At 38.4% G+C, this 20087-nt stretch overlaps 1 protein-coding gene across 1 annotated transcript in view; it reads left to right on the top strand.

The window, feature by feature from the left end:
* Nucleotides 1-20087, top strand: part of LOC122813684 (lectin-like) — a 318203-nt gene that overhangs the window by 245750 nt on the left and 52366 nt on the right. The window contains exon 5 of the mRNA XM_044086137.1: nucleotides 6173-6296. Coding sequence (XP_043942072.1) covers nucleotides 6173-6296 — 124 coding nt within the window. The remainder of the gene's footprint in view (nucleotides 1-6172; nucleotides 6297-20087) is intronic.

Genomic DNA, 20087 nt, shown 5'->3' with positions numbered 1-20087 from the left:
TATCTAATTACTGACCTTACTTCTCTTTTTCAGAAAGAGAAACAAATTGAATAATAGTTTGTTATTAGTTCCTCAGATATTTTGACTGGTTATGAAACAAAACATTTCTTTGCACACAGAGAATAACTTTGATTAAATCTTTTTCAGAACATTTGTGGCTTTCTGGAAATGCAGGAACTATATTTAAAAAGATTAATAATACAGTAAAATGATGGGAGAAAAAAAAGAAAAAAAACATAGAACAAATCATTTGTTCTTTAGTCTCTTCTTCCTCTCAGAAGTCTTCCACGAAGTTTCAGTTGCCAGTCTCTTTAATGAAGGACTAGCCCATTCCATTTCCTCTATTTTATCCAAAATCTTATTTTTTTTGATAAACAGTAAAGCAGAGTCTAAGTCATCAAAAATTTTAGGACCATCAGGAAGGAAGATTTTTAGCTTGGCAGGAAACAGAAGGTATGTTTTAAACTGTGCTTTTTTAAGCTCCCTTATTAGTGGCAGAAAAACTTTTCTTTTAGCTATTACCAAGGGAGAATAGTCATTGTCAAAATGCACAGTTGTCTCATTAAACTTAACAGGAGCTTTAGCCCAAGCAGATTTAAGAACCATCTCTTTATCAAAAGATGATAGAAATCTAACTATAACTGATCTAGGATAGTTTTTGTTACAGTTAGTATTAGCTATAGATCTATGTGCTCTTTCGATACCAAAAGAGAATGCTTCTGGTAAGTCTAAAGTTTTAGGGAGCCATGTTATTAAAAAAGAAGTAATATTGTTACCTTCAATATTTTCTGGCAGTCCAAAAATCCTAATGTTATTGCACCTAGATCTATTTTCCAAGTCATCCAGCTTTGTTTGTAAGTGTGTATTTTGTTTCAGCAGAAACTCAATGTTGATTTCTTCTTCTTGGATTCTATTTTCCATGTCATTCACAGCTTCTTCTATGCCTGTCATCTGGATCTTCTGTTGTTGCAGGTCTATATGTAACAAGTCTATTTGTTTTGTAGTTTTTTCTATGAAGGTATCCATTTTAGTATCCATTTTATCCATCTTAGCAGTAAGTTGCTGGATTATAGTTATCAGAGACTGAAGTTCTTTCTTGATGCTGGAGTCCTGACAATTTGTCTTACTGGAACTCATTTCAGACTGATAAACTGACAGGAAAATTTCCAATGTGATTTCTGACAGGAATATTGTTAAAATTTCCTTTCTTTTTTAGATATAGTTCAAGAACTATATAAAACAAATATATTTAGAAAGAAAATTACTTCAAAAATTAATTTTTTAAGTAATTAATTCCTGTCAGTGTAATGAAATTGGTGGAGCTGAAGAAATCTGCTGCTATCCTGTTCATCCTTGGCCACACCCCCAACCCAACACTTTTTGGGGGCATTCAATCACTCCAAAGCTGTAAGTTAGGACAGGAAGACCAAATTGGTTTATAGCTTGAAATTGTTCCTAGATGTCAGTGGTGTTTTTGGATTAATTTAAGTCTTAAATAAAACTTACTAAGTTTTGTTCACATTTGTTCATGTTTTATTGCTGATCCTTCATCATTTCCCAGATATTTATGCACTTCCTCTTGCTCAAGTTCTTCTATATTACATTCTTGTTTCAAACTGATGTTTTCTTGGTGCTGCAGCTTTCCTGCTTTAAAGGTTGCTTTTGCACATTTATCAAGAACAAATATATATATATATATATATATATATATATATATATATATATATATATATATATATATCATATGAAAAAGTTTTGATTACTTGCATTTGTGCTTTAAGTTCCTAATCTGATGAGCTATACAGTTTTAAATCATCGACAAACAGAAGATGAGAAGTCTTTACTCTTTGTTGCTTTCTGGGAGCCAAATTATAACCGTGACCTAATCTGTTAAACATCTTAATGGGTTAAGGGCAAGGCAAAAGAGCAACAGTGACAGAGTCACCCTGGAATATCTCATTTTGGATTTTTATCCCGGGAATAATAACTTGTCCTTTATTATGGCTTAACTGCAAAGTGGTTTGCCACTGTTTCGTGGTTGCTGTGATGTACTTTTATCAATGTAGGGTGTATCTTATATATTTTATGCACTCTTTTATCCATGAATGTAGGATATTGTCAAATGCTTTTCTATAGTCAATCCATGCCATACTTAGATTCTTCCCCTTTTTACAGTTCTCCATTATGACTTTAACAACAATCTTTGATCCATATGACTTTCTTTTGATTCCCTTTTGTTCTATTGCCATAATTGAGTTTTCTTCTAAATGACTATAAACTTTGTCAGCATTAACTCCAGTGTATAGTTTATACATCATCGGAAGGCAAGTTATTGGTCTATAATTTTTAGGGTAGCTTGCAGGTTCACTTGTAAGGAGCATTGGTTTTCCTGTTGTAAGCCAGGTTGGTGTCTGTTCGGAGTGTGCATATAAATAGTTCTTATTCATGGCTAAATCTTTGTGCAAAGATGTTAATACTTTTAACGAGAGGTTAGGTACTGTATCTGGGTCTGGGGTTTTCCAATTAGAGGCTTTTCTTAACTTTGTTTTAATCTCTCTGGCTGTTGCTTCATCACAGTTCATATCATGTACATTTGAACTTCTTATTGTTATTTTACTTCTTCTTTCCATTTAACATCTTTGTTACGTTCCCCAGGACCTTCATAAATACTTCTCCAAAATGTATCTATTTCTTCTTTGAATTCCTTTTACCTTGTTTCCCAAATCTCTATAGAACTCTTTTGGGTCATCAATAAATTGCTTATTTTGTACTTTTCCTTCATATTTATCTATGTATCTTCTAAGTTTTTCTGCCTGTGCTATTTTTAGTTTATTATTTGCGATAGTGCATGATAAATCATCTGTTATAATACTGCACATTGATTTTATCATGGCTATCTTTCTGGGTATTTTGTTGATCTGTTCCCTCTTCTATACTCTTCTAACAGTGACACGTCTTGTCTTAATTTCTTTATAGTTTTCTCTGTTTGATACTTCCATGATGGTATTCAATTTCTCCCCTTCCTTTCCCTTACTACACTGTGTTCTTGTGGTAGATATTTATTTGTTATCAATTTAGCTGCAAAGTAGTATATCCTGTTTACTTCTGTTCTATTCCATGGATCTCTATAGACAGTCCTAATTACTGTGTTCATTTATTTAATCAAACTTCTAACTTTTGGGTTTTATTGACCTCCTGCGGTCTATTTCTTTCATTGATCTTAATATGTCTATATGTCTCCATTAAAATCAAGCAACTCTTCTCTTAGCTCATTTTCTTCTAAACTGAGGGCACATTTTTTGTTCTCAATTTTCTGAAGGCGTTCTATAGAAAGTTCTATAGCATCTTCCCATGGCACATTCTCTTCAATTTCATCCTGCATCATCCATTTCTCTGTCATATGGGAATTCACTGACATATCATTCCTCAATGTTGACTGTGTCACAGTTGCCACAGTTTCCTGTTCCTTCCCTTGCTGTCCAGCTTAAAGTGAACGTTTATACTGGTTTCTTGTGGAAGGCTCCAAAGTATCTTCATATGGCAACTGACCAGTTGCTCCCCATTCCACTGATTTCTCCTTTTTGGATATCCATTGCTCTATCCTGTTGTGGTGCTTTCTGAGTTAGATTTTCTACACTGAATCCTTCACTTTGCAGGCACTCCATAACCTCAGTTTCTATTTCTTTAACTTCTCCATTACTAATCTTTTCAACTTTTCCTCTGTCTTCTTATTTTTTGTATTGTAAAGTTTTCTGTGCCTGGATTCCTTTGCCTGTACTTCTCTTCAAATATATTTGGTGCTGCTCTTTTTGTATTGATTAGCTTTACTTTCTCCTTTGCATAGATATTACACCATATTAAATCTATTTTTCTTTCCCATGTCCATATTTCTTCTTCAGATGTCTCCTGATCTTCCTGTTTCTCCTTACTTTGGGGACTCATTCAGTCATGCTGTGATGTAACCTGTGTTAGACCTTGTACACCAAATCCTTCACTTTGCAGGCACTCCATAACTTCAACTTCTATTTTTTAACTTCTACTTTACTAATCTTCTTTCCTACATTCCCTCTTTTTGATATTATTTTTATTGTGAAAATTTCCATATCTGGATACTTTTGCCTGTATTTCTCTTCAAATATCTTTGGGGCTGCCTTTTTTGTATTAATTAATTTGGCTTTTGACTTTGCATAAGTATTGCATCATATGAAATCTCTCTTTCTTTCTCACTTCCATATTTCTTTTTTATACTTTCTAAAAATTTCTAGGTTTTGTTGTTTATATTTTCACACTTCCCCAGATGATTCTTTTTCCAAACAGATCAAAGTTTCTTGGTCTATATAATGTTTTGCACAACTCTGTTGTATTAATGAACACAAATTTGTATTTCAAGCTTCTGACAGTTTTTTCTTGTGGAAGTATTTTCCTTTCCTCTAATTTCTCTCAATCTTTTTGTGTCTAGAAATTCTGGGCTTTTTGCATAATAGTAACTATACATAATTTCTCTCTTATCCTCAAAAGTCCACTCTATCATCTTTATGGCTCTTCTTTGACCTGTTTTTGTAGACTGCTACTTCCTTCTACAACAGGGGGTCATCCTCCTCCTGGGCCTGGCCTCATTGTCAGAATGTTCCCATATCTTGAGGTTTCTATACTCACATTTCTTCCAGTCCTGGCACTAGTTTGCCTACCAGGACTGGGCACTTTTTTATACTGGTCTTGTGCACCCAGCTATCTTTTTTTAATTATTGACCTACTTCTGTCTATGATATATGCTATATAAAATACAGTCTATATAACAATGTTGTCTTGGTGAGATTTTGTGAAAACTTTAAAATAAGAACTCCAAAACTGCCACAACCATCAGATGAAGACTATTTTCATAACAAATGGTAAGAGCTTTCACAGTTAATAATACTGCTTCATCAGTATTATTACTTATATGGACAGTAACCTAACATTTGATCAACGTGTCTATTATTGTAAGAAAGTCTTTCTATATTGCATAGCTTATAATCAATGGGATTGTGTCTAGATCTAGAGATGCTATTGCCCTTCTTTACTCAGCTCTCATTAGGCCAGTCATTAAATATAATGCCCCTTTGGCATATATCTGTCCATTCACATGCAACTAGACTGCCCACAGAGATACCTTAGTAAAAGGATACAAGGGCTAAACAACATGTTCTACATAGACCAACTCAAAGCCTGTCACTATTCTCGGTATCCTACAGACTGCTAAGAGGTGACACGTCTGGCATACAAGATATCCTCCAACCCATTACTGATGAACTTACTGCACATCAGCAAGTCAAATGGTAACAGAAATACTTTGTCTAGGGATCTAAACTTTTTCTGCAACATCAACAGAATGTTTTGGAGGGACAGGTATATTTCACAGAGGATACCACTGCTGTGAAACAGACTCCCCATCCATATAAAACAAAGTTCACCCCTGTCCATTTTCAAGTGCAACTTAGAGCTATGAATGGGAAACAGAAAAATTACCCCAGGACTGCCCCCTGTACTACTAATGACCAAATGCAGCACCTGAACGCTTTATCCCATGCATGGGTACCCTCAAATTATCTATGGTATGATCCCAGTTACTCATTAGGGGAATATATAATTGACCATGGAATGGGTAAGGACAGTCAATAACCAAATGAGCTAGGCTATTTTGAGCTCAAAAAAGGAAACTGGTAGGCTTAAAATATCCCCCATGGGGAGATAGCCTTGTACTTACCTATGAACCTATAAACCTATTAAAAAAGGGGACTTCTGCAAAACTCTAGAATGATTTTCTGGTTGGTTTTCTGCAGAAAATACCCAATACAAATGCCTGACCCCCCCCCTCCGCAGCTCATCAAGTGAAGAGCCAAAAAAATCCTCTCTTTCTAAAATGCAATTGGGAATTGGGATGATGGATTGGATGGCTGGTCTGCTCCTACTAACACTTTGAGAGGATAGGCTAGAGGAATGGATATCAGAAAAGGTTCTAACTGCAAAAAATCGGGATAGACTTGATACAGCCAGAGTTTTCTTCTCTCAGCATCTTCATATGTTTATATATCCAAATTTAGTAAATACTGGAAATGCTTTTAAAAATACTCCTACAATGATACATTAATACACAATAAGATTTTATGTTTTTCATCTATTGTTTTCTTTTCAGAGTATACATTTCATCTGGACTGATGGTTCCATTTGGAATTACAACAACTGGATTCCTGGCCAACCAGACAATATAAATCCACATGGGACAGAGGCCTGTGCTGAAATTTTTACTGCAAATGATCGTAAGTAGCTGTGTTTTCCAAGCTAGTTCTATTCCCATCCCACTTCTTTGACTAGACTGTTTTTCTTAGATAGACTTAACTTAAAACTAAAAGCAATGTGTACCTAGAAAACAGAGTAATAGGAACAATTTACCACTTTGATGATACCTTAAGATTTATTTATAAAATAATGGATTTACTGGATATTTTTTTGATCGTTTTTGTTTTATGTTTACATTATCAGTATGTTAAGTGGTACGGATGATTTTAGCAGCTTACCAAGTGGCACCCAAAGATGTCAGGCTATTTATTGCTCACACAAAAAAAGATTTTTTTGCAGGCTGCAAACCCTCCTAGTTGAATAAAAATATTTTCTCAGAATGAGGCGCAAACCAATAACTTCTGATACTGTGTAGACGGGGCAGTCTTGCAAGCATACTAAAATTTTTGAGGTGAACAAAAATGTGTGCAGATTTTTGAGTAAACAAAAGTTCAATTTCACAATCTGCCAGTTAAGACTTGATTAAGCAGACTTACTTACAATTAATAAGTCTGATTAAAAATTACAGTGCATATACTTAAACTGCAGATTTGCATACAGAATCCTACTTATACAGAACATCAGTATTTTTTTTAAGATAACTGGTTTCACAGAAAAAAACAGGCTATTACAATGCAGTATTAAATCTTTAAATTCAAACTGTTGTGTATTAGTTAACAACTAGTAGCATTAATGGACTAACTATGACTTGTGTAATAAATAAAACAGTAGCTAACAGTGTTGATCTTTAGCTGCTCTTGTAATAGTTTTCCAGCTCCCTTAAACTCAGCAGCTCATTGATACAGAAGAAGCGGTAATCTAAATTAACATTGCAAATTGCCCAATTCTAACTGTCTCACAGTGATTAACTGAAGTACCAGATTGCTGAGTTAGTTAAATTCTTTCATTATCCAAAAACTAATTCAGATGAGGTTTAAAAACAGAACAGCATACTAGAAAGCTAAAACAGGGAGAAAATGCTGGTGCAGTACTACCCATTGTAGCATGTTTAGGCAAAGTCCGTAAACAAAAGCATTTAATTTTGAACACAAACTGTAGTTTTCACCCACAAAGACTACTTTTGAACTAATTTCAGGAGCAACAGCCTTTTTCTGGTTGCATAAAGGCAATTTCACACCAAATGGCAGAACAGTTTTAAACTATTCCAGCTGCAGTTATTGTTTCAACAGCTTCAGAAGAAATGCATGATAAACAGCTAACAGTACAATACCAACAATTACAAAACAGCATATTTGATCTCCATAAAGTGTACTGAAGCAGCAGTACTCACTGAGCTGTAAGGATCTGACATACCCCTGTAAGCAGGTCTGAGAGATTGTAAAGAATATTAAATACAAGCCCCTCACCTGAATGTGCAGTAGCAATCCCCACCCCTCCACTTTGATAGACAGCATATCAGCATGTTCCTACTTAAAGGGACACTATACTTTGTTTTCAATGAATTTAAAGGCCCAGTTTTTGGAAACTGTTGGCTTTCCTGTTGGGTCATAGTATTTATTTACAAGTCTAAGTCATTTGCTACTGAGTGACTGTTGTGTGAATTCTGTGTATCCGTTAATTTGGATGCATACCACTGTCAGCGTATCCAGGTGTCCTCAGACATTTTGAAATATATTTTTTTTTTGTCATTTAAGCATCAGTAGAATTGGCCACACTGAATTTTACGTTTACTAGTCCCTAATTTGCAGGGTAATATTTGTTTGTATAGTTGAATTAAAATGTGACATCACTTGGCACATCTGTATTGTGTAACATTACAGGTAGACAGTCTTGAGGCTACATTATTTCCACCTCTCAGTTCTAGCAGTGGTTAAACTTTTATTTCATGTTCATTTTTTGTTTTATTTGCGAGGACTACTTGGCCCACATGTTTTGTGTTTTGGTAGCATTTGTCTTCATATACTATGATAACAATGTATAATGTGTTTGCCAGGTCTCCAGTCAGAAGAGAAGTTTATATCTAACTTAAACTTCTGGTGGATCACAGCAGCATTCCACCTGGCTTTTAAGCAAATGGGATTATGATCTTAGTGGTTAGTGTTTATTAGGATTTGTCTGGACACCAACAATGCTACCTGTTAGTACACTGTTAGGGGCATTTTAGAAAAATAAGATATGTGTTAAAAATGTGTGCATAGGTACACACAAACACACACACCTCACCTACGCATCTATGCATAAACAGTATAAAAATTTGTTTGTGCATATATGAGTGCATATAATACATCTGTGATTGTCATGTCAGTAGTTGTCAAGTGCAACTATGAAGTCAGCTATTATTATGTCAGTTAAGTGCAAAGTACAGTTTGACAGATGTGTTAAGGGTAAACTGACTTCATTATAGCGTTTGATAGCTATGGGCATGCCAGTCACATAAGCCCCACCCCTAACCTGCATGGTATTAAAAGCAGTAGTCGTGTTCTTTACAATTGTCCAGGTTTGTACAAGCAGCAGCTTCAAGAGCAAGGTGATCCTAACTAAACTATTAGTAATCCAATGCCAATATTCACAAATAAGCACATTTGAGATAAATATTTACAATATCTACAATATAATGACAGCTTTAAATAAGTCTGTACAAGCTGCAAATACAAATAAACACGGTTGTAAGGATTTGCTCTACACAATATTTAACAAGCTTGGTTAAGCAGAAAGTTCAGATAAACCAAGTGCAGAAAAATCCAAGTATAAACAAAGTTCAATAAAAGGAATTTTTGAGGTATTAAGTATTAAAAACAACTTTTACCATGAAAATGTGGATTATTTAAACATATCCACTTACCCTAAGCACCTATGATCCTTGGGACAAAGCTGCACTAACATTAAGTATGTATTTTTAATTTTGTCCAGGTCCCCTTCAATAAAAACATCACACAGAATGACATTTGATGACCTTTATTAAACTTCCATAGACATGATTGTTAGCCAATATTCATAAATTTCACCAAAATTCATAATTTCAACCAAAACATGGTATAGATGAAAATAACATCCATGTAACATTAACATAGGACAGCATCCCTGCTCATTCTGATCAGTAAGCAGCGTCCATACCTCCACTGGCTTATTTATGAAGCAGCGTACCACTCACTTCAGGTACCATTTATTGAATTACCTCCATCCAAATAAGCAGCCTCCCTCCACTTGCTTAGTTACATATCAAGCAGCACAACTGCTCACTTGTCTTTACCATTTATTGAATTACCTCCATCCAAATAAGCAGCTTACCTCCGCTTGCTTATTTACATATCAAGCAGCACAACTGCTCACTTGTCTTTACCATTTATTGAATTACCTCCATCCAAATAAGCAGCTTACCTCTGCTTGCTTATTTACATATCAGGCAGCGGAACCGCTCACTTGCCTTTCCCAACTTATTAAAATGAACAACCACCACCAGAGGGGGAACAGAAGAGGGTAAGCCTGCCCCTCTTCTCCACCCTACCCAAACTGAAAAACAATTGCAATCCCCAATAAAAACGGTGGGAGGATGGGTAGCAAGCTCACGCCAAAAATGTGACTCCTACTCCAGTTACACTTGCCTAAAACCCATTAAGGCCCTCCCTACCCTTACGTCATTTCCTCCCAAATATCCCGCATTCCTATTTAACCCTATCCTCCCCTTAACTTCCTAATTCCTAATACTCTAACTAGCCCCAATTGAAGATGTCCCTGGACAAATTGGTCTATTCCAAACCTCATTTGTCCAGGTCCCCTTTAATAAAAACATCACATCGAATGCCATTTGGCGACCTTTATTAAACTTCCATAAACATGATTTTTAGCCAATATTCATAAATTTCACCAAAATTCATAATTTCAACCAAAATATGGTATATGTGAAAATAACATCCATGTAACATTAACATAGGACAGCTTCCCTGCTCGTTCTGATCAGTAAGCAGCGTCCATACCTCCACTGGCTTACTTATGAAGCAGCGTACCACTCGCTTCAGGTACCATTTATTGAATTACCTCCATCCAAATAAGCAGCCTACCTCCACTTGCTTATTTACTTATCAAGCAGTGCAACTGCTCACTTGCCTTTCCCAACTTATTAAAATGAACAACCACCACCAGAGGGGGAACAGAAGAGGGCAAGCCTGCCCCTCTTCTCTGCCCACCAGCCTGACCAGGCTGTTCCCCCTCTTTCAAAACTTCCAACAATGTAACCACAATTAAGGCATTAGGCCATACATCATTCAGTGTATCCCACCTTGTCTAAACCAAGCCAGATCTAAGTCATCCCCTCCTAAAACCCTATCACATAACTTGCAAAATAGCAAGTTACTTCGAAAGCTGAAAACAAACTTCCGATACCTTTACTATGCTAAGGAAGCAACCATAAACCCATGACCTGGTATACCCATGTTCGGTTACCCAACTAAACAACCAAACACATAGCCCACTGCCACTTGAAAGCATCCCAAGGCCATTGCATCATCCCCCTTCCAAATGCAGCCCCATTTCACTGACCAATGACTCTAACAGCCACATGAAATCTCTTTTAAATTTCATTTAATAGCAATCTTGCCATCACTCCAATGACAAAAATTAAAACACTTAAACCCTCATCATGGCTTTTAACATGACGACGCAAATGTATTACCAACCGTAAACCAAGCCAGGCCAAATTAACCAACCACAATGTACCCCTGAAGCTTGAAAATGCCCCAATGCCACCAAGTCAAACAAGGTCAGCGACCTGCCAATACCATCCAGAATGTATTATATTAACCCGACCCTGTCTTCCCTAAACTACAATAAATCTAAGCTAAATCTTCCTACACCAAATACCCCTTAGCTCACAAGCCTGATCCAAATTACTCAATGCAACCCGCTAACCCCCAACCCCTACTGGCTACAACACTACCCGACCCATCCCAAGGAAGACCCCAGCTAACAATACAGCGTGAAATTCAATTCTGATACTTCCCATTAAAATCAAGCAAACAAGGCATTACCTTGTGGCTGCAGGGAAGAAAAAAACCCAAACAAACAACTCCACATTCAGCTGCAATGCTGGAAAACTGTGACCTCCTTTCATACCCCTCCAGCAGCTGAGACATCCCTCAGCCTTCATTGTTGCCTGTCGAGACCACGTTCTTTTTGCCCATCAAGTAAAGCTCCACTCAGCGGATCCCCATTTGACACCTCAGTGTTGTCTGTAAAAGAAAAGACTGTAAATACTCCACACCCGCATATTCTAATTTCTTAATGACCTTATGCACCCCAAAAGCATATCTTTTTTTTATCAACTGCATAAAATGCACTCACCAACGAATACAAAACACCAATGAAACTTAATATGTCATAACAAAGTTCCCATAAGAGTTCTTTTCACCTCACATAGTAACGCTACAACTGATAACCCTGCAAAATCAAACAAATCATTGCCTGAAAAGGTCTATTCTATAAATAAAATAATTTTTAACCTAAAAATCTTAATCTAGTAGACACCTAAGCCTATGATGTGCATTCACCCCATCTGTGGAAACCCAGACCCCTCCCAAAATTCCCCACCCTGCTTAACCCAACACAAACATAGACCCTCTTCAGCTACCAACAGACTATCCAAACCAAGCCAAATCCAACATACCTTAATGAACAAAATAAGATAACATGTGACCCGTATTGTGCACAACTCCATCAACCGAACATCCAGCCCATCAGGATCAATTACTTTTAACAGCTTCGTCCAGGCAGGTAAATGTTGACATCTATATGCACCAATCTGATGATGGAAACAGCTACTGCTACCTGTACCTTTGAAGCCACTTCCTTCCAATCACTGACTGATGTCCACTCTGCTGTTCCCTACCTGCAAAAGAAAAGACAACTGTAAGTTCTCAGCACACACATCCACAAGGTCCTGAAACCAAACTGAAGTGCCACTGGGGCACCCTGTTCAACTGTGTCACCACTACAAACCCCCCTATCTTCAACAGAATGCCATCTTATCTCCTTCATCCCAAAGCTACTTGTACTGCAGTCATCTGGAATGCAACACTGTTATATTAAACCTACAACTTTAGCCATTCCTTTTGTAATCTCACCAACTCAAACCCTACATTCATACGTGCTCTGTGCCCCCATCCAAAATTGAAGGTGGGGATAAAAACCCATTACGTTGCATCTACAAAGCAAACACAATGTCAATTCATAAAAACTGCAGGAAAAACAACTTAAAAGAAATCCAAGACTTCACAGCTAACAGCAGAGATTTTATTACAGAACTGGTCTGTACGACAAAACAGTGCAAATTCAATACCAAAAGTTAAGTACTTTCACGTAACCACTGTCAGGCTTCTTCAGAACAAAAACAGTACATGAATAATGATTTAAATACTTACTCATGTACTACTTTTTGTTCTGAAGAAGTCTGACAGTGGTTAGGTGAAAGTGCTTAACTTTTGGTATTGAATTCGCACTGTGTTTTGTCATACAGACCAGTTCTGTAATAAAATCTCTGCAGCTACAATGTCAATTCAATCACCTCTCACCATCTACGGTCTGTTAGCTGCCCGGATCTCGGGTCTCGGCCAACTTCGAGCCAAACTATAGACAGAAATATGGTAGGAAAGAAGACAAGCCCCCACCCCCCAGCATTATTACTTGTGACAACTGCTGCATCTGCTAACTTAACTTTCTTGCTGAAAATAACCAACTGTTAATCAAGTATGTAAAATGAGTAGAGAAGCACTTTTTAATTTTTTTTTTTAACGTTAAATCCTGTACTGTATTGCAGGTTAGTTAACCTCTGTATAACAAAGATGAACTGTGCATTACAGAATAGATTTTCACTATACGATCTTTTAATGCCCACAAGCCAATATATGGAAGGTTCTTATGCGTTGGCTACTTGGCCTTGGTCTCTTCAGTGTGTCATTGATTATGCTCCTTGTACAGCCACTATTACTGCATATGAGAGCACCTCTGTTTGCCTAATTAGGTGGTGAAGGCCAATCTGCTCTGAACTCACACCCCTCCACCTCTAATTGTGTTTCATCTCATGCCCCATTCTTCCCCCGTTATGATGCCTGATGTTCCTCATTTTGGCAATGAAAGGTTAACAGTTAATTGAACCCCCAAAAGAATAGCCCACCAAGGCTCTTCCCCCTCTCACACAATGGTTATCATACCTCTCGCCCTCTCAATGCCATACCTGTGGACCTCTTAGCACCAAATCTGAATAAAGCCATAGATAAGATTGGGGCAAAGGCGCAAAGAACAACTCCCAAATATAGCTCCTAACTTAGAAAGTTGACAGACGGGGTTTGCCTTAACCTGAATTCTCTGATCGGAATGAAGTTTGAACTTCAAATGTCTGCCAATATTTTAAAACATGGATCCTTAATGATTCACCATTAATTTGACAGGAAACCTTAATGTTATGAAAAACCATTAATTTGACAGGAAACCTTAATATTATAAAAAAGGGAACAAAATATAAGGCAGAAATCTGAACATTCTGCCAAATGCATACAGTTGAGAGGTATGCCTAGCGCAACATCTGGACAAAGCCTGATACAATGGGGGGATTAAAATTAATAGATACAGATTGTAAACACCAGCCCCAGAAACCCAAAATGCTGGCAAAACAACAACATCCACCTCAACAGTCCTATTTCTGAAGGGAGTTCTATTTCTGAAGGATACAAAATCCTAAAAGAAATGCACATCATCATCCAGTGACTACAAAACAGACCAAAATTATGAGCAAAATTCTGGACATTCTGTGAAAATCTGTACAGTTGGAAGGTATGCAACAGATAGAATGTCACCACAACCGCAGCACCACATCTGGGTCTCAGCTGCTACCAAACTGAAGGTTTTACATTAGCATGAATTGCTTGAACAGTGTTAAGTCTAAAGTCAAATATCTGACATGATTAATGCCTAACTGCTGTCATAGAGGAAGTGCCATTAGTTTCCAGAAAACAACAATTTTATCAAACTGGACCTAAATATGAGGCAAAATTATCCATTACCCTGACGCACCAACCCCAACAGCCATAACGGTCCCTTCCCCACCAGCGCACATGCGTCCAAACCCCCCCTTTAACTAGAGCAAGAAATGGCAGCTCCAGACTACCCGTGAAACACCAAACCACCACTGAATCCCGACCAAGACCAAGTAGAATAGTCCCAAATGATGTTTCATCCTGAAAACATGCAACTCCATACCGGCATTGGCCAGAGATCGGGATCAAACCTTGTATGCTGTGCATAGGAGGTGAAGATGTTAACAATGCCAAATAATACCTACCCTCATCAATTTGATCAACTTAAAACCTCTAACACCAAGTAGCATGAATTGCAAATAATTGTCCAGCTATTGCAACACCCTGCTTTGTAATAAAATAATTTGAAAATTAAGCCCCTACTGGGGATAAGAGCTTCAGAAGATCTGAACCCACAATAGGTCGACTGCTAATATGAATTTTGTGTGAAAGCCTCAAAAGGAGGGTATTCCCTATTTAACAAATGCAGTAATGGAAGAATTGAAAATAAGGGAAATTAGTGATGGAAATTGCGAGGAACATGACAGCCATGGCCGGCCTTAGGCATAGGCGAACTAGGCGACCGCCTAGGGCGCCGTACCGGCCAGCCTCAAAAGGGCGCAATTCTGCTGTGAAACGCTAACCGGGAAAGCTGAAAAAACAACAAGTACATTTATTTTCAAATGTCAGTCACCGACACGCGATGCCCATACAGGCTAGAAATGCGCCCTCCCCCACTTCAACTTAAGCAGGAACTTGTTTTCCTATCCACAGTCACGGTGTAGGTTGGGAGAGAGAAAGAGGGAAAAAAAAGTCCTTGGCGTTCGTTGTCAGGCCTGGGTTTTGTTGTTGCATCTAATTTATTGCATCAGGACAGCTCCATCTGCTTTGCTGCTATGGAAAGTACAGTACTGGTTATATAAAAAAAAAATGGATGAGACCAGGGTATAGCTTTTGTTTCTTGTGGTTATGTTGTCTTGTGGTCAGTTGTTGAATTCCATCGGCTCATGTGGGTCTTGAGTGGCTTTCCTAGTTGCTGAGTAATTCAGTGGTAGTTTGGGGGGTAAAGGAAGCCAAGATGGCCATTTTGCGAGCTGTGAGTTCCGCACGGGGGACAGAGGTGATACTGTGCATGTGAGGTAGCGTCGACAACTTTCGGGTTAAATCAGAGCTGTTTACAGCTTGCATGCAAGGTTTGCTCATTAATAGTTACGATGGCACTTGTAGCCTGCCCGTGGACTTTTAAAATTTCAAGTTTTAGTTTATTAGTCTTATGTCGTAAACACGCTATACATTGTTAGTGTGCTTAATTTCATCATCTGTATGCAGACTCATTATTTCGGTGGTTAGTTGTGTTTGCGACCAGGTTCTAAAACAGCTGAAGTGAATGTTTAGGTCTGTTTTGATCAGAATTACTATTATGTGCTGACTGGTAAATACATTGTCAGTTTGGTAAATCACCGAATGGATTCTTTCAGTGTATGCCATACACAGCTAGAGCACTTTCATTATTACAAGCCTACTGTCTGAGTCACCTTGCCCATTCCCAGATCAGCACTGATTAGGCTATCATTTCCTTACTGCTGTCCATTTTGTGTGGGTACAGTCGGCTGCTCTAACCATGCTATTATTAATTTAATATTATAGGGTTCCCTAAGTTTTGTTCCACCCTCAGTACACAGTTTAGTTAAAGCAGGACACACAAGGTGCATTACAGATGGCCAGCAAATTTTGTATGAGCAATGAAGCACCTATACTTTGAAATACTGAGATAAGGTCATTACTTAAGATATGGCAAATGTAGCTTTTGCTTGTGTTGCCTTCTGTTATTGAGATGCATTCTGTTACTTGTGATTCCTGAATAAACTGGTACTAAATTCCCATCCTGATTCCTCCATTAGATAACCAAGACTAATTTTTAATGTAATTGCTTTTAATGTTGCTTTACCTTTTATAAGCATACCTGATTTACATAGCAGGGAGAGGAAGTGTATGTGAACAAATCGTAATCTCAGTGTTGAATGGGGACAGATTTAAGAGGTCTGTCAACACTTACTGCAGTTTCTTTGGATATTTGTGATGCATTGTTTAGAGTAAAGGCCTTTGCCTATTTGCAAATAGTAATTGATTCATGGGGGCTGGTGAATGGGGACAGATTTAAGAGGTCTGTCAACACTTACTGCAGTTTCTTTGGATATTTGTGATGCATTGTTTAGAGTAAAGGCCTTTGCCTATTTGCAAATAGTAATTGATTCATGGGGGCTGGTGAATGGGGACAGATTTAAGAGGTCTGTCAACACTTACTGCAGTTTCTTTGGATTCTGCTCTAGTATCTCCTTCTCTATAACATTTTAGAAATTACAATTAATCGACTTAGGAACTGTTTGGTGAGGAACAAGTTAATGACCAGTTGGTATTGTCTTTCATAAAGGACATTCTACAAATTCAGCTTTTATAACAACCTTTCTAGATCTTAGAGCTTACAAGGATTCCACACAAGGTTTAGGCATGTTTTGCAACTTATCAAATGTGTTTGTTTCTGGAGAAGAATTAAGAGTTCATATAGGTTCATAGGTGTTTACTAGGCTATTGACCAAAAGGGCCTTTTAAAGCCTAGCCATGAATCCCAAATCTCTGACGACTTCTGATACACTTGATAAGTGTAAGCATGATCCGGGGAGATGAACCATTTACGGCATACCTGTTTGCATCAGAGACATAGATGCCAAACCAGGAATGAATTTCCAGTTTCCCATCCAATTATCCAAGTTGTACTTGGATTGCGTTAGGGAGGAACTCTGCTTTACATGGATGGGGAGCCTGTTCCATAGACAGGGTGGTCTCTGGGATACATACCTATCTCTCCAGCAAGCCCTATTTATATCACAGGCAAGTTTTAAGTGTTTAGAGTAGTACTGTTTGTTCTGTGGATATGCAGATCTCTTTAATGTAGAAGTATTCGGATGAATTTTACTTCTGCAGAGATTGTGCTTATTGATTGATACTCTCTCACCTTTTCACAGTTAGGGATCACCACAGCAGATCACTTGTATGCTCACGATTGGTAGTGAATTTTTATGGTGTCGAGTTGCCAGCCCGGTGCCCAACCTACCAGGGAAGGCATGCACACTCAGACCTAGGGTCAATTTAGCATGTCCAATCCACTTACAGCATGTCTTTGGGATGTGGAAGGAAACCGGAGCACCTGGAGGAAACCCACATGACCACAGGGAGGACATGCAGACTCCGCACAGAAGGTACCCCAGCTGAGCCGAGGATCAAATTGGAGAACCTCTTGCTGTGAGGCGACAATGCTAACTGCTGCACCACTGTGGTTGTCCTTCCATACTGCTTGATACTGGTGGATTGTAATGATAACTTTGAGTGGCCTTTTATGGTTAAAATGTTCTGAAATGGGCAGTTTTATCATTGTTGGGTCATGCATTTTTTCACTGTTTGCTGGAAAAATGTTCAAAATTACAAATTTAATACATACTAGCAAATGGTACTGTATTATACAAGGAATATAATTTATTACAATCTGGAAGGTGAATCAAATAACATGTACATGAATGCATGGCCACAAAAAATGTGTTCAAGGAACTTGTAATTTGAAAATAGCCCAAAGGTAAACTTAATTCTCCACTTTCCAGATGCATTTCATTTGAATGTAGGTTTTAATTCTGTTTCAATGGCAGAAAATACTTAATTGTATACACACTGAGGTTTGAACATCGTTTATAGTAACGAGAGAGAAATAGCCAAGTAACGAAACACTGGTATGGCTGGAAGGGGGGCTGCTTGGGAGGCCCCAATCTATTAGCAGAGAAAATTACAGTCAAATGGGACCCTAGGCAGGGTAATAGAGTATGAGAGTAGCTTACATGGCCTCTTTAAATCCCGGAAAAACACTACTTTTACAGTAAAATGTGTGAAGGAGCAACAGATAAAGCAGGCTTATTAAAAAAAATCCACTTCACTTGCAGTTTAACTATATTACAAAGTATCTTTTCTTCCTGTGCATTTAAATAATTGAAGGAAATGACTGGAGTGGCTTTCTTGGGAAGTGACCTTCATGTGGCTGTAGCTTATAGAGGTGGTTCAGGAGTATGGTGTGGGTGGGGCTTAAGGGGCACTGGTGTGGGTGGGGCTTAAGGGGCGCTGGAGTACTACTTCACCTAGGGCGCCATTTCAGCTAAGGTCGGCCCTGATGACAGCACCAGTGAAATGCCCCTTGCCTCAGTAGAAAAAATAAAAACCTGCATAGCTATAAAACCATTAATCGTTACGTAGCCACACAATTTTAATTATTGACTACATGCATTGTACCATACTTCATCCATCAGCAAAGCAAACACACTAACAAACCTCTCAATGCCCAAACTCAAAGGCTTTCAAAACATACTGCAACTCCCAAGCATCTCACTCATTGGCTCTACTACCAATGGTAATTACTGCCGCCATACCTCAAGTGAAAAACTTTGTAAGTTACAGAGAAGGAATGACTGACTAAGCGGCAACACAATCCAAGCCCTCAGTTTCACTGCACCCAGCACTTCCAACCTATTCCAAACTGCATCAAAACTATGCAACGCAAAGGGGGGTGAGACACAAACAAACCACGCACATGTATGCCTTAAAGCCTGCAAAACCTCCCAACCACTCAGTGAGGTGTAATATAATCACCCACTTTGTCCTTCAAAGTTTTAATTTATGTAGCTTTTTACTTGCTTCTACTATATGTTCATGTTTCACTTACCCAGCAGCCCTCCCTGTGCTTCCGTTTGGTTCTCCACTCTTCCTGCCTGCACTCCCCCCACCATCACCCATAATGGCCAAACACTACCACCGTGCAAGCACGGTGACTGCTAGATGCAGGTACCTTGAGACCCGCAAAAAGGAAACAAACGATCATTCCTGGATAAAAAAATAAAAAGTTTTCCCGCCAGCCTTGAACCACTAATGCTTGAGGTAGTGTTAAGTACCATTATACTTGCATCAAGCATGCTGGAGCAGTCAGCCTTTCAACAAGTTTTTTTTTTTCTGATCTTGCATCTGACCCCCCCCCCCCCACACACACACAGCATAGGCACTCCTATGAAGAAGTCAGAAGCGTGCCTTCCCCCAATGACCGTGTCTTTACTGAACTCGTGCAGGATGTTGGTAGCTCACTGCCTTGACACGAGTCTACCAAAGGGAATGAAACTGCAAATCAAAAGTCTGAGAGTGGAAATAACAACACTCTTTAAAGATCTCAGGTCTTTCATGGGAAAAAAAACACCGGTTTATGAACCGAACCTGAAAGCAGAATTGTGGGGAGAATCTGTAATGTTGAAAGGTATCGACTAACCCAAAACTCCAGGAGAACCATGTGAAGCAACCACCTGAACCAGCTGTGAAAATCTCAATAGTGAAAAGCCTGCCATATGTCCACCATTCAAGTCCACATCTCTCCCTCCCCTAACAATCAAAGCATCTCATACATGCATTGTGAGCCTCATTGCCCACAAGAGCACCTTAACAGCTGAAAGCAACCAGCCCCAAACTCTAAACAGAACATTTGAGGGGGGGTCTCAGTTTACATAATTCTTAAATAACTATGCCTCATGCAGACTTTAGATCACTTAAGTTTTCTTCTTCTTCTTTCAGCTTTTCCAGGTTAGGGGTCGCCACAGCGGATCACCTGTCCGCTCATGATTGGCAGTGGAGTTTTACGGTGTCAAGTTGCCAGCCCGTCACCCAACCTTC

The sequence above is a fragment of the Protopterus annectens genome, chromosome 1.part1 (genome assembly GCF_019279795.1).
Source record: "Protopterus annectens isolate FY-2018-M chromosome 1.part1, PAN1.0, whole genome shotgun sequence".
NCBI classification, from domain to species: Eukaryota; Metazoa; Chordata; order Ceratodontiformes; family Protopteridae; genus Protopterus; species Protopterus annectens.
The sequence above is the reverse complement of the archived record's forward strand: the minus strand, read 5'-3'. Positions and strand labels throughout refer to the sequence as shown.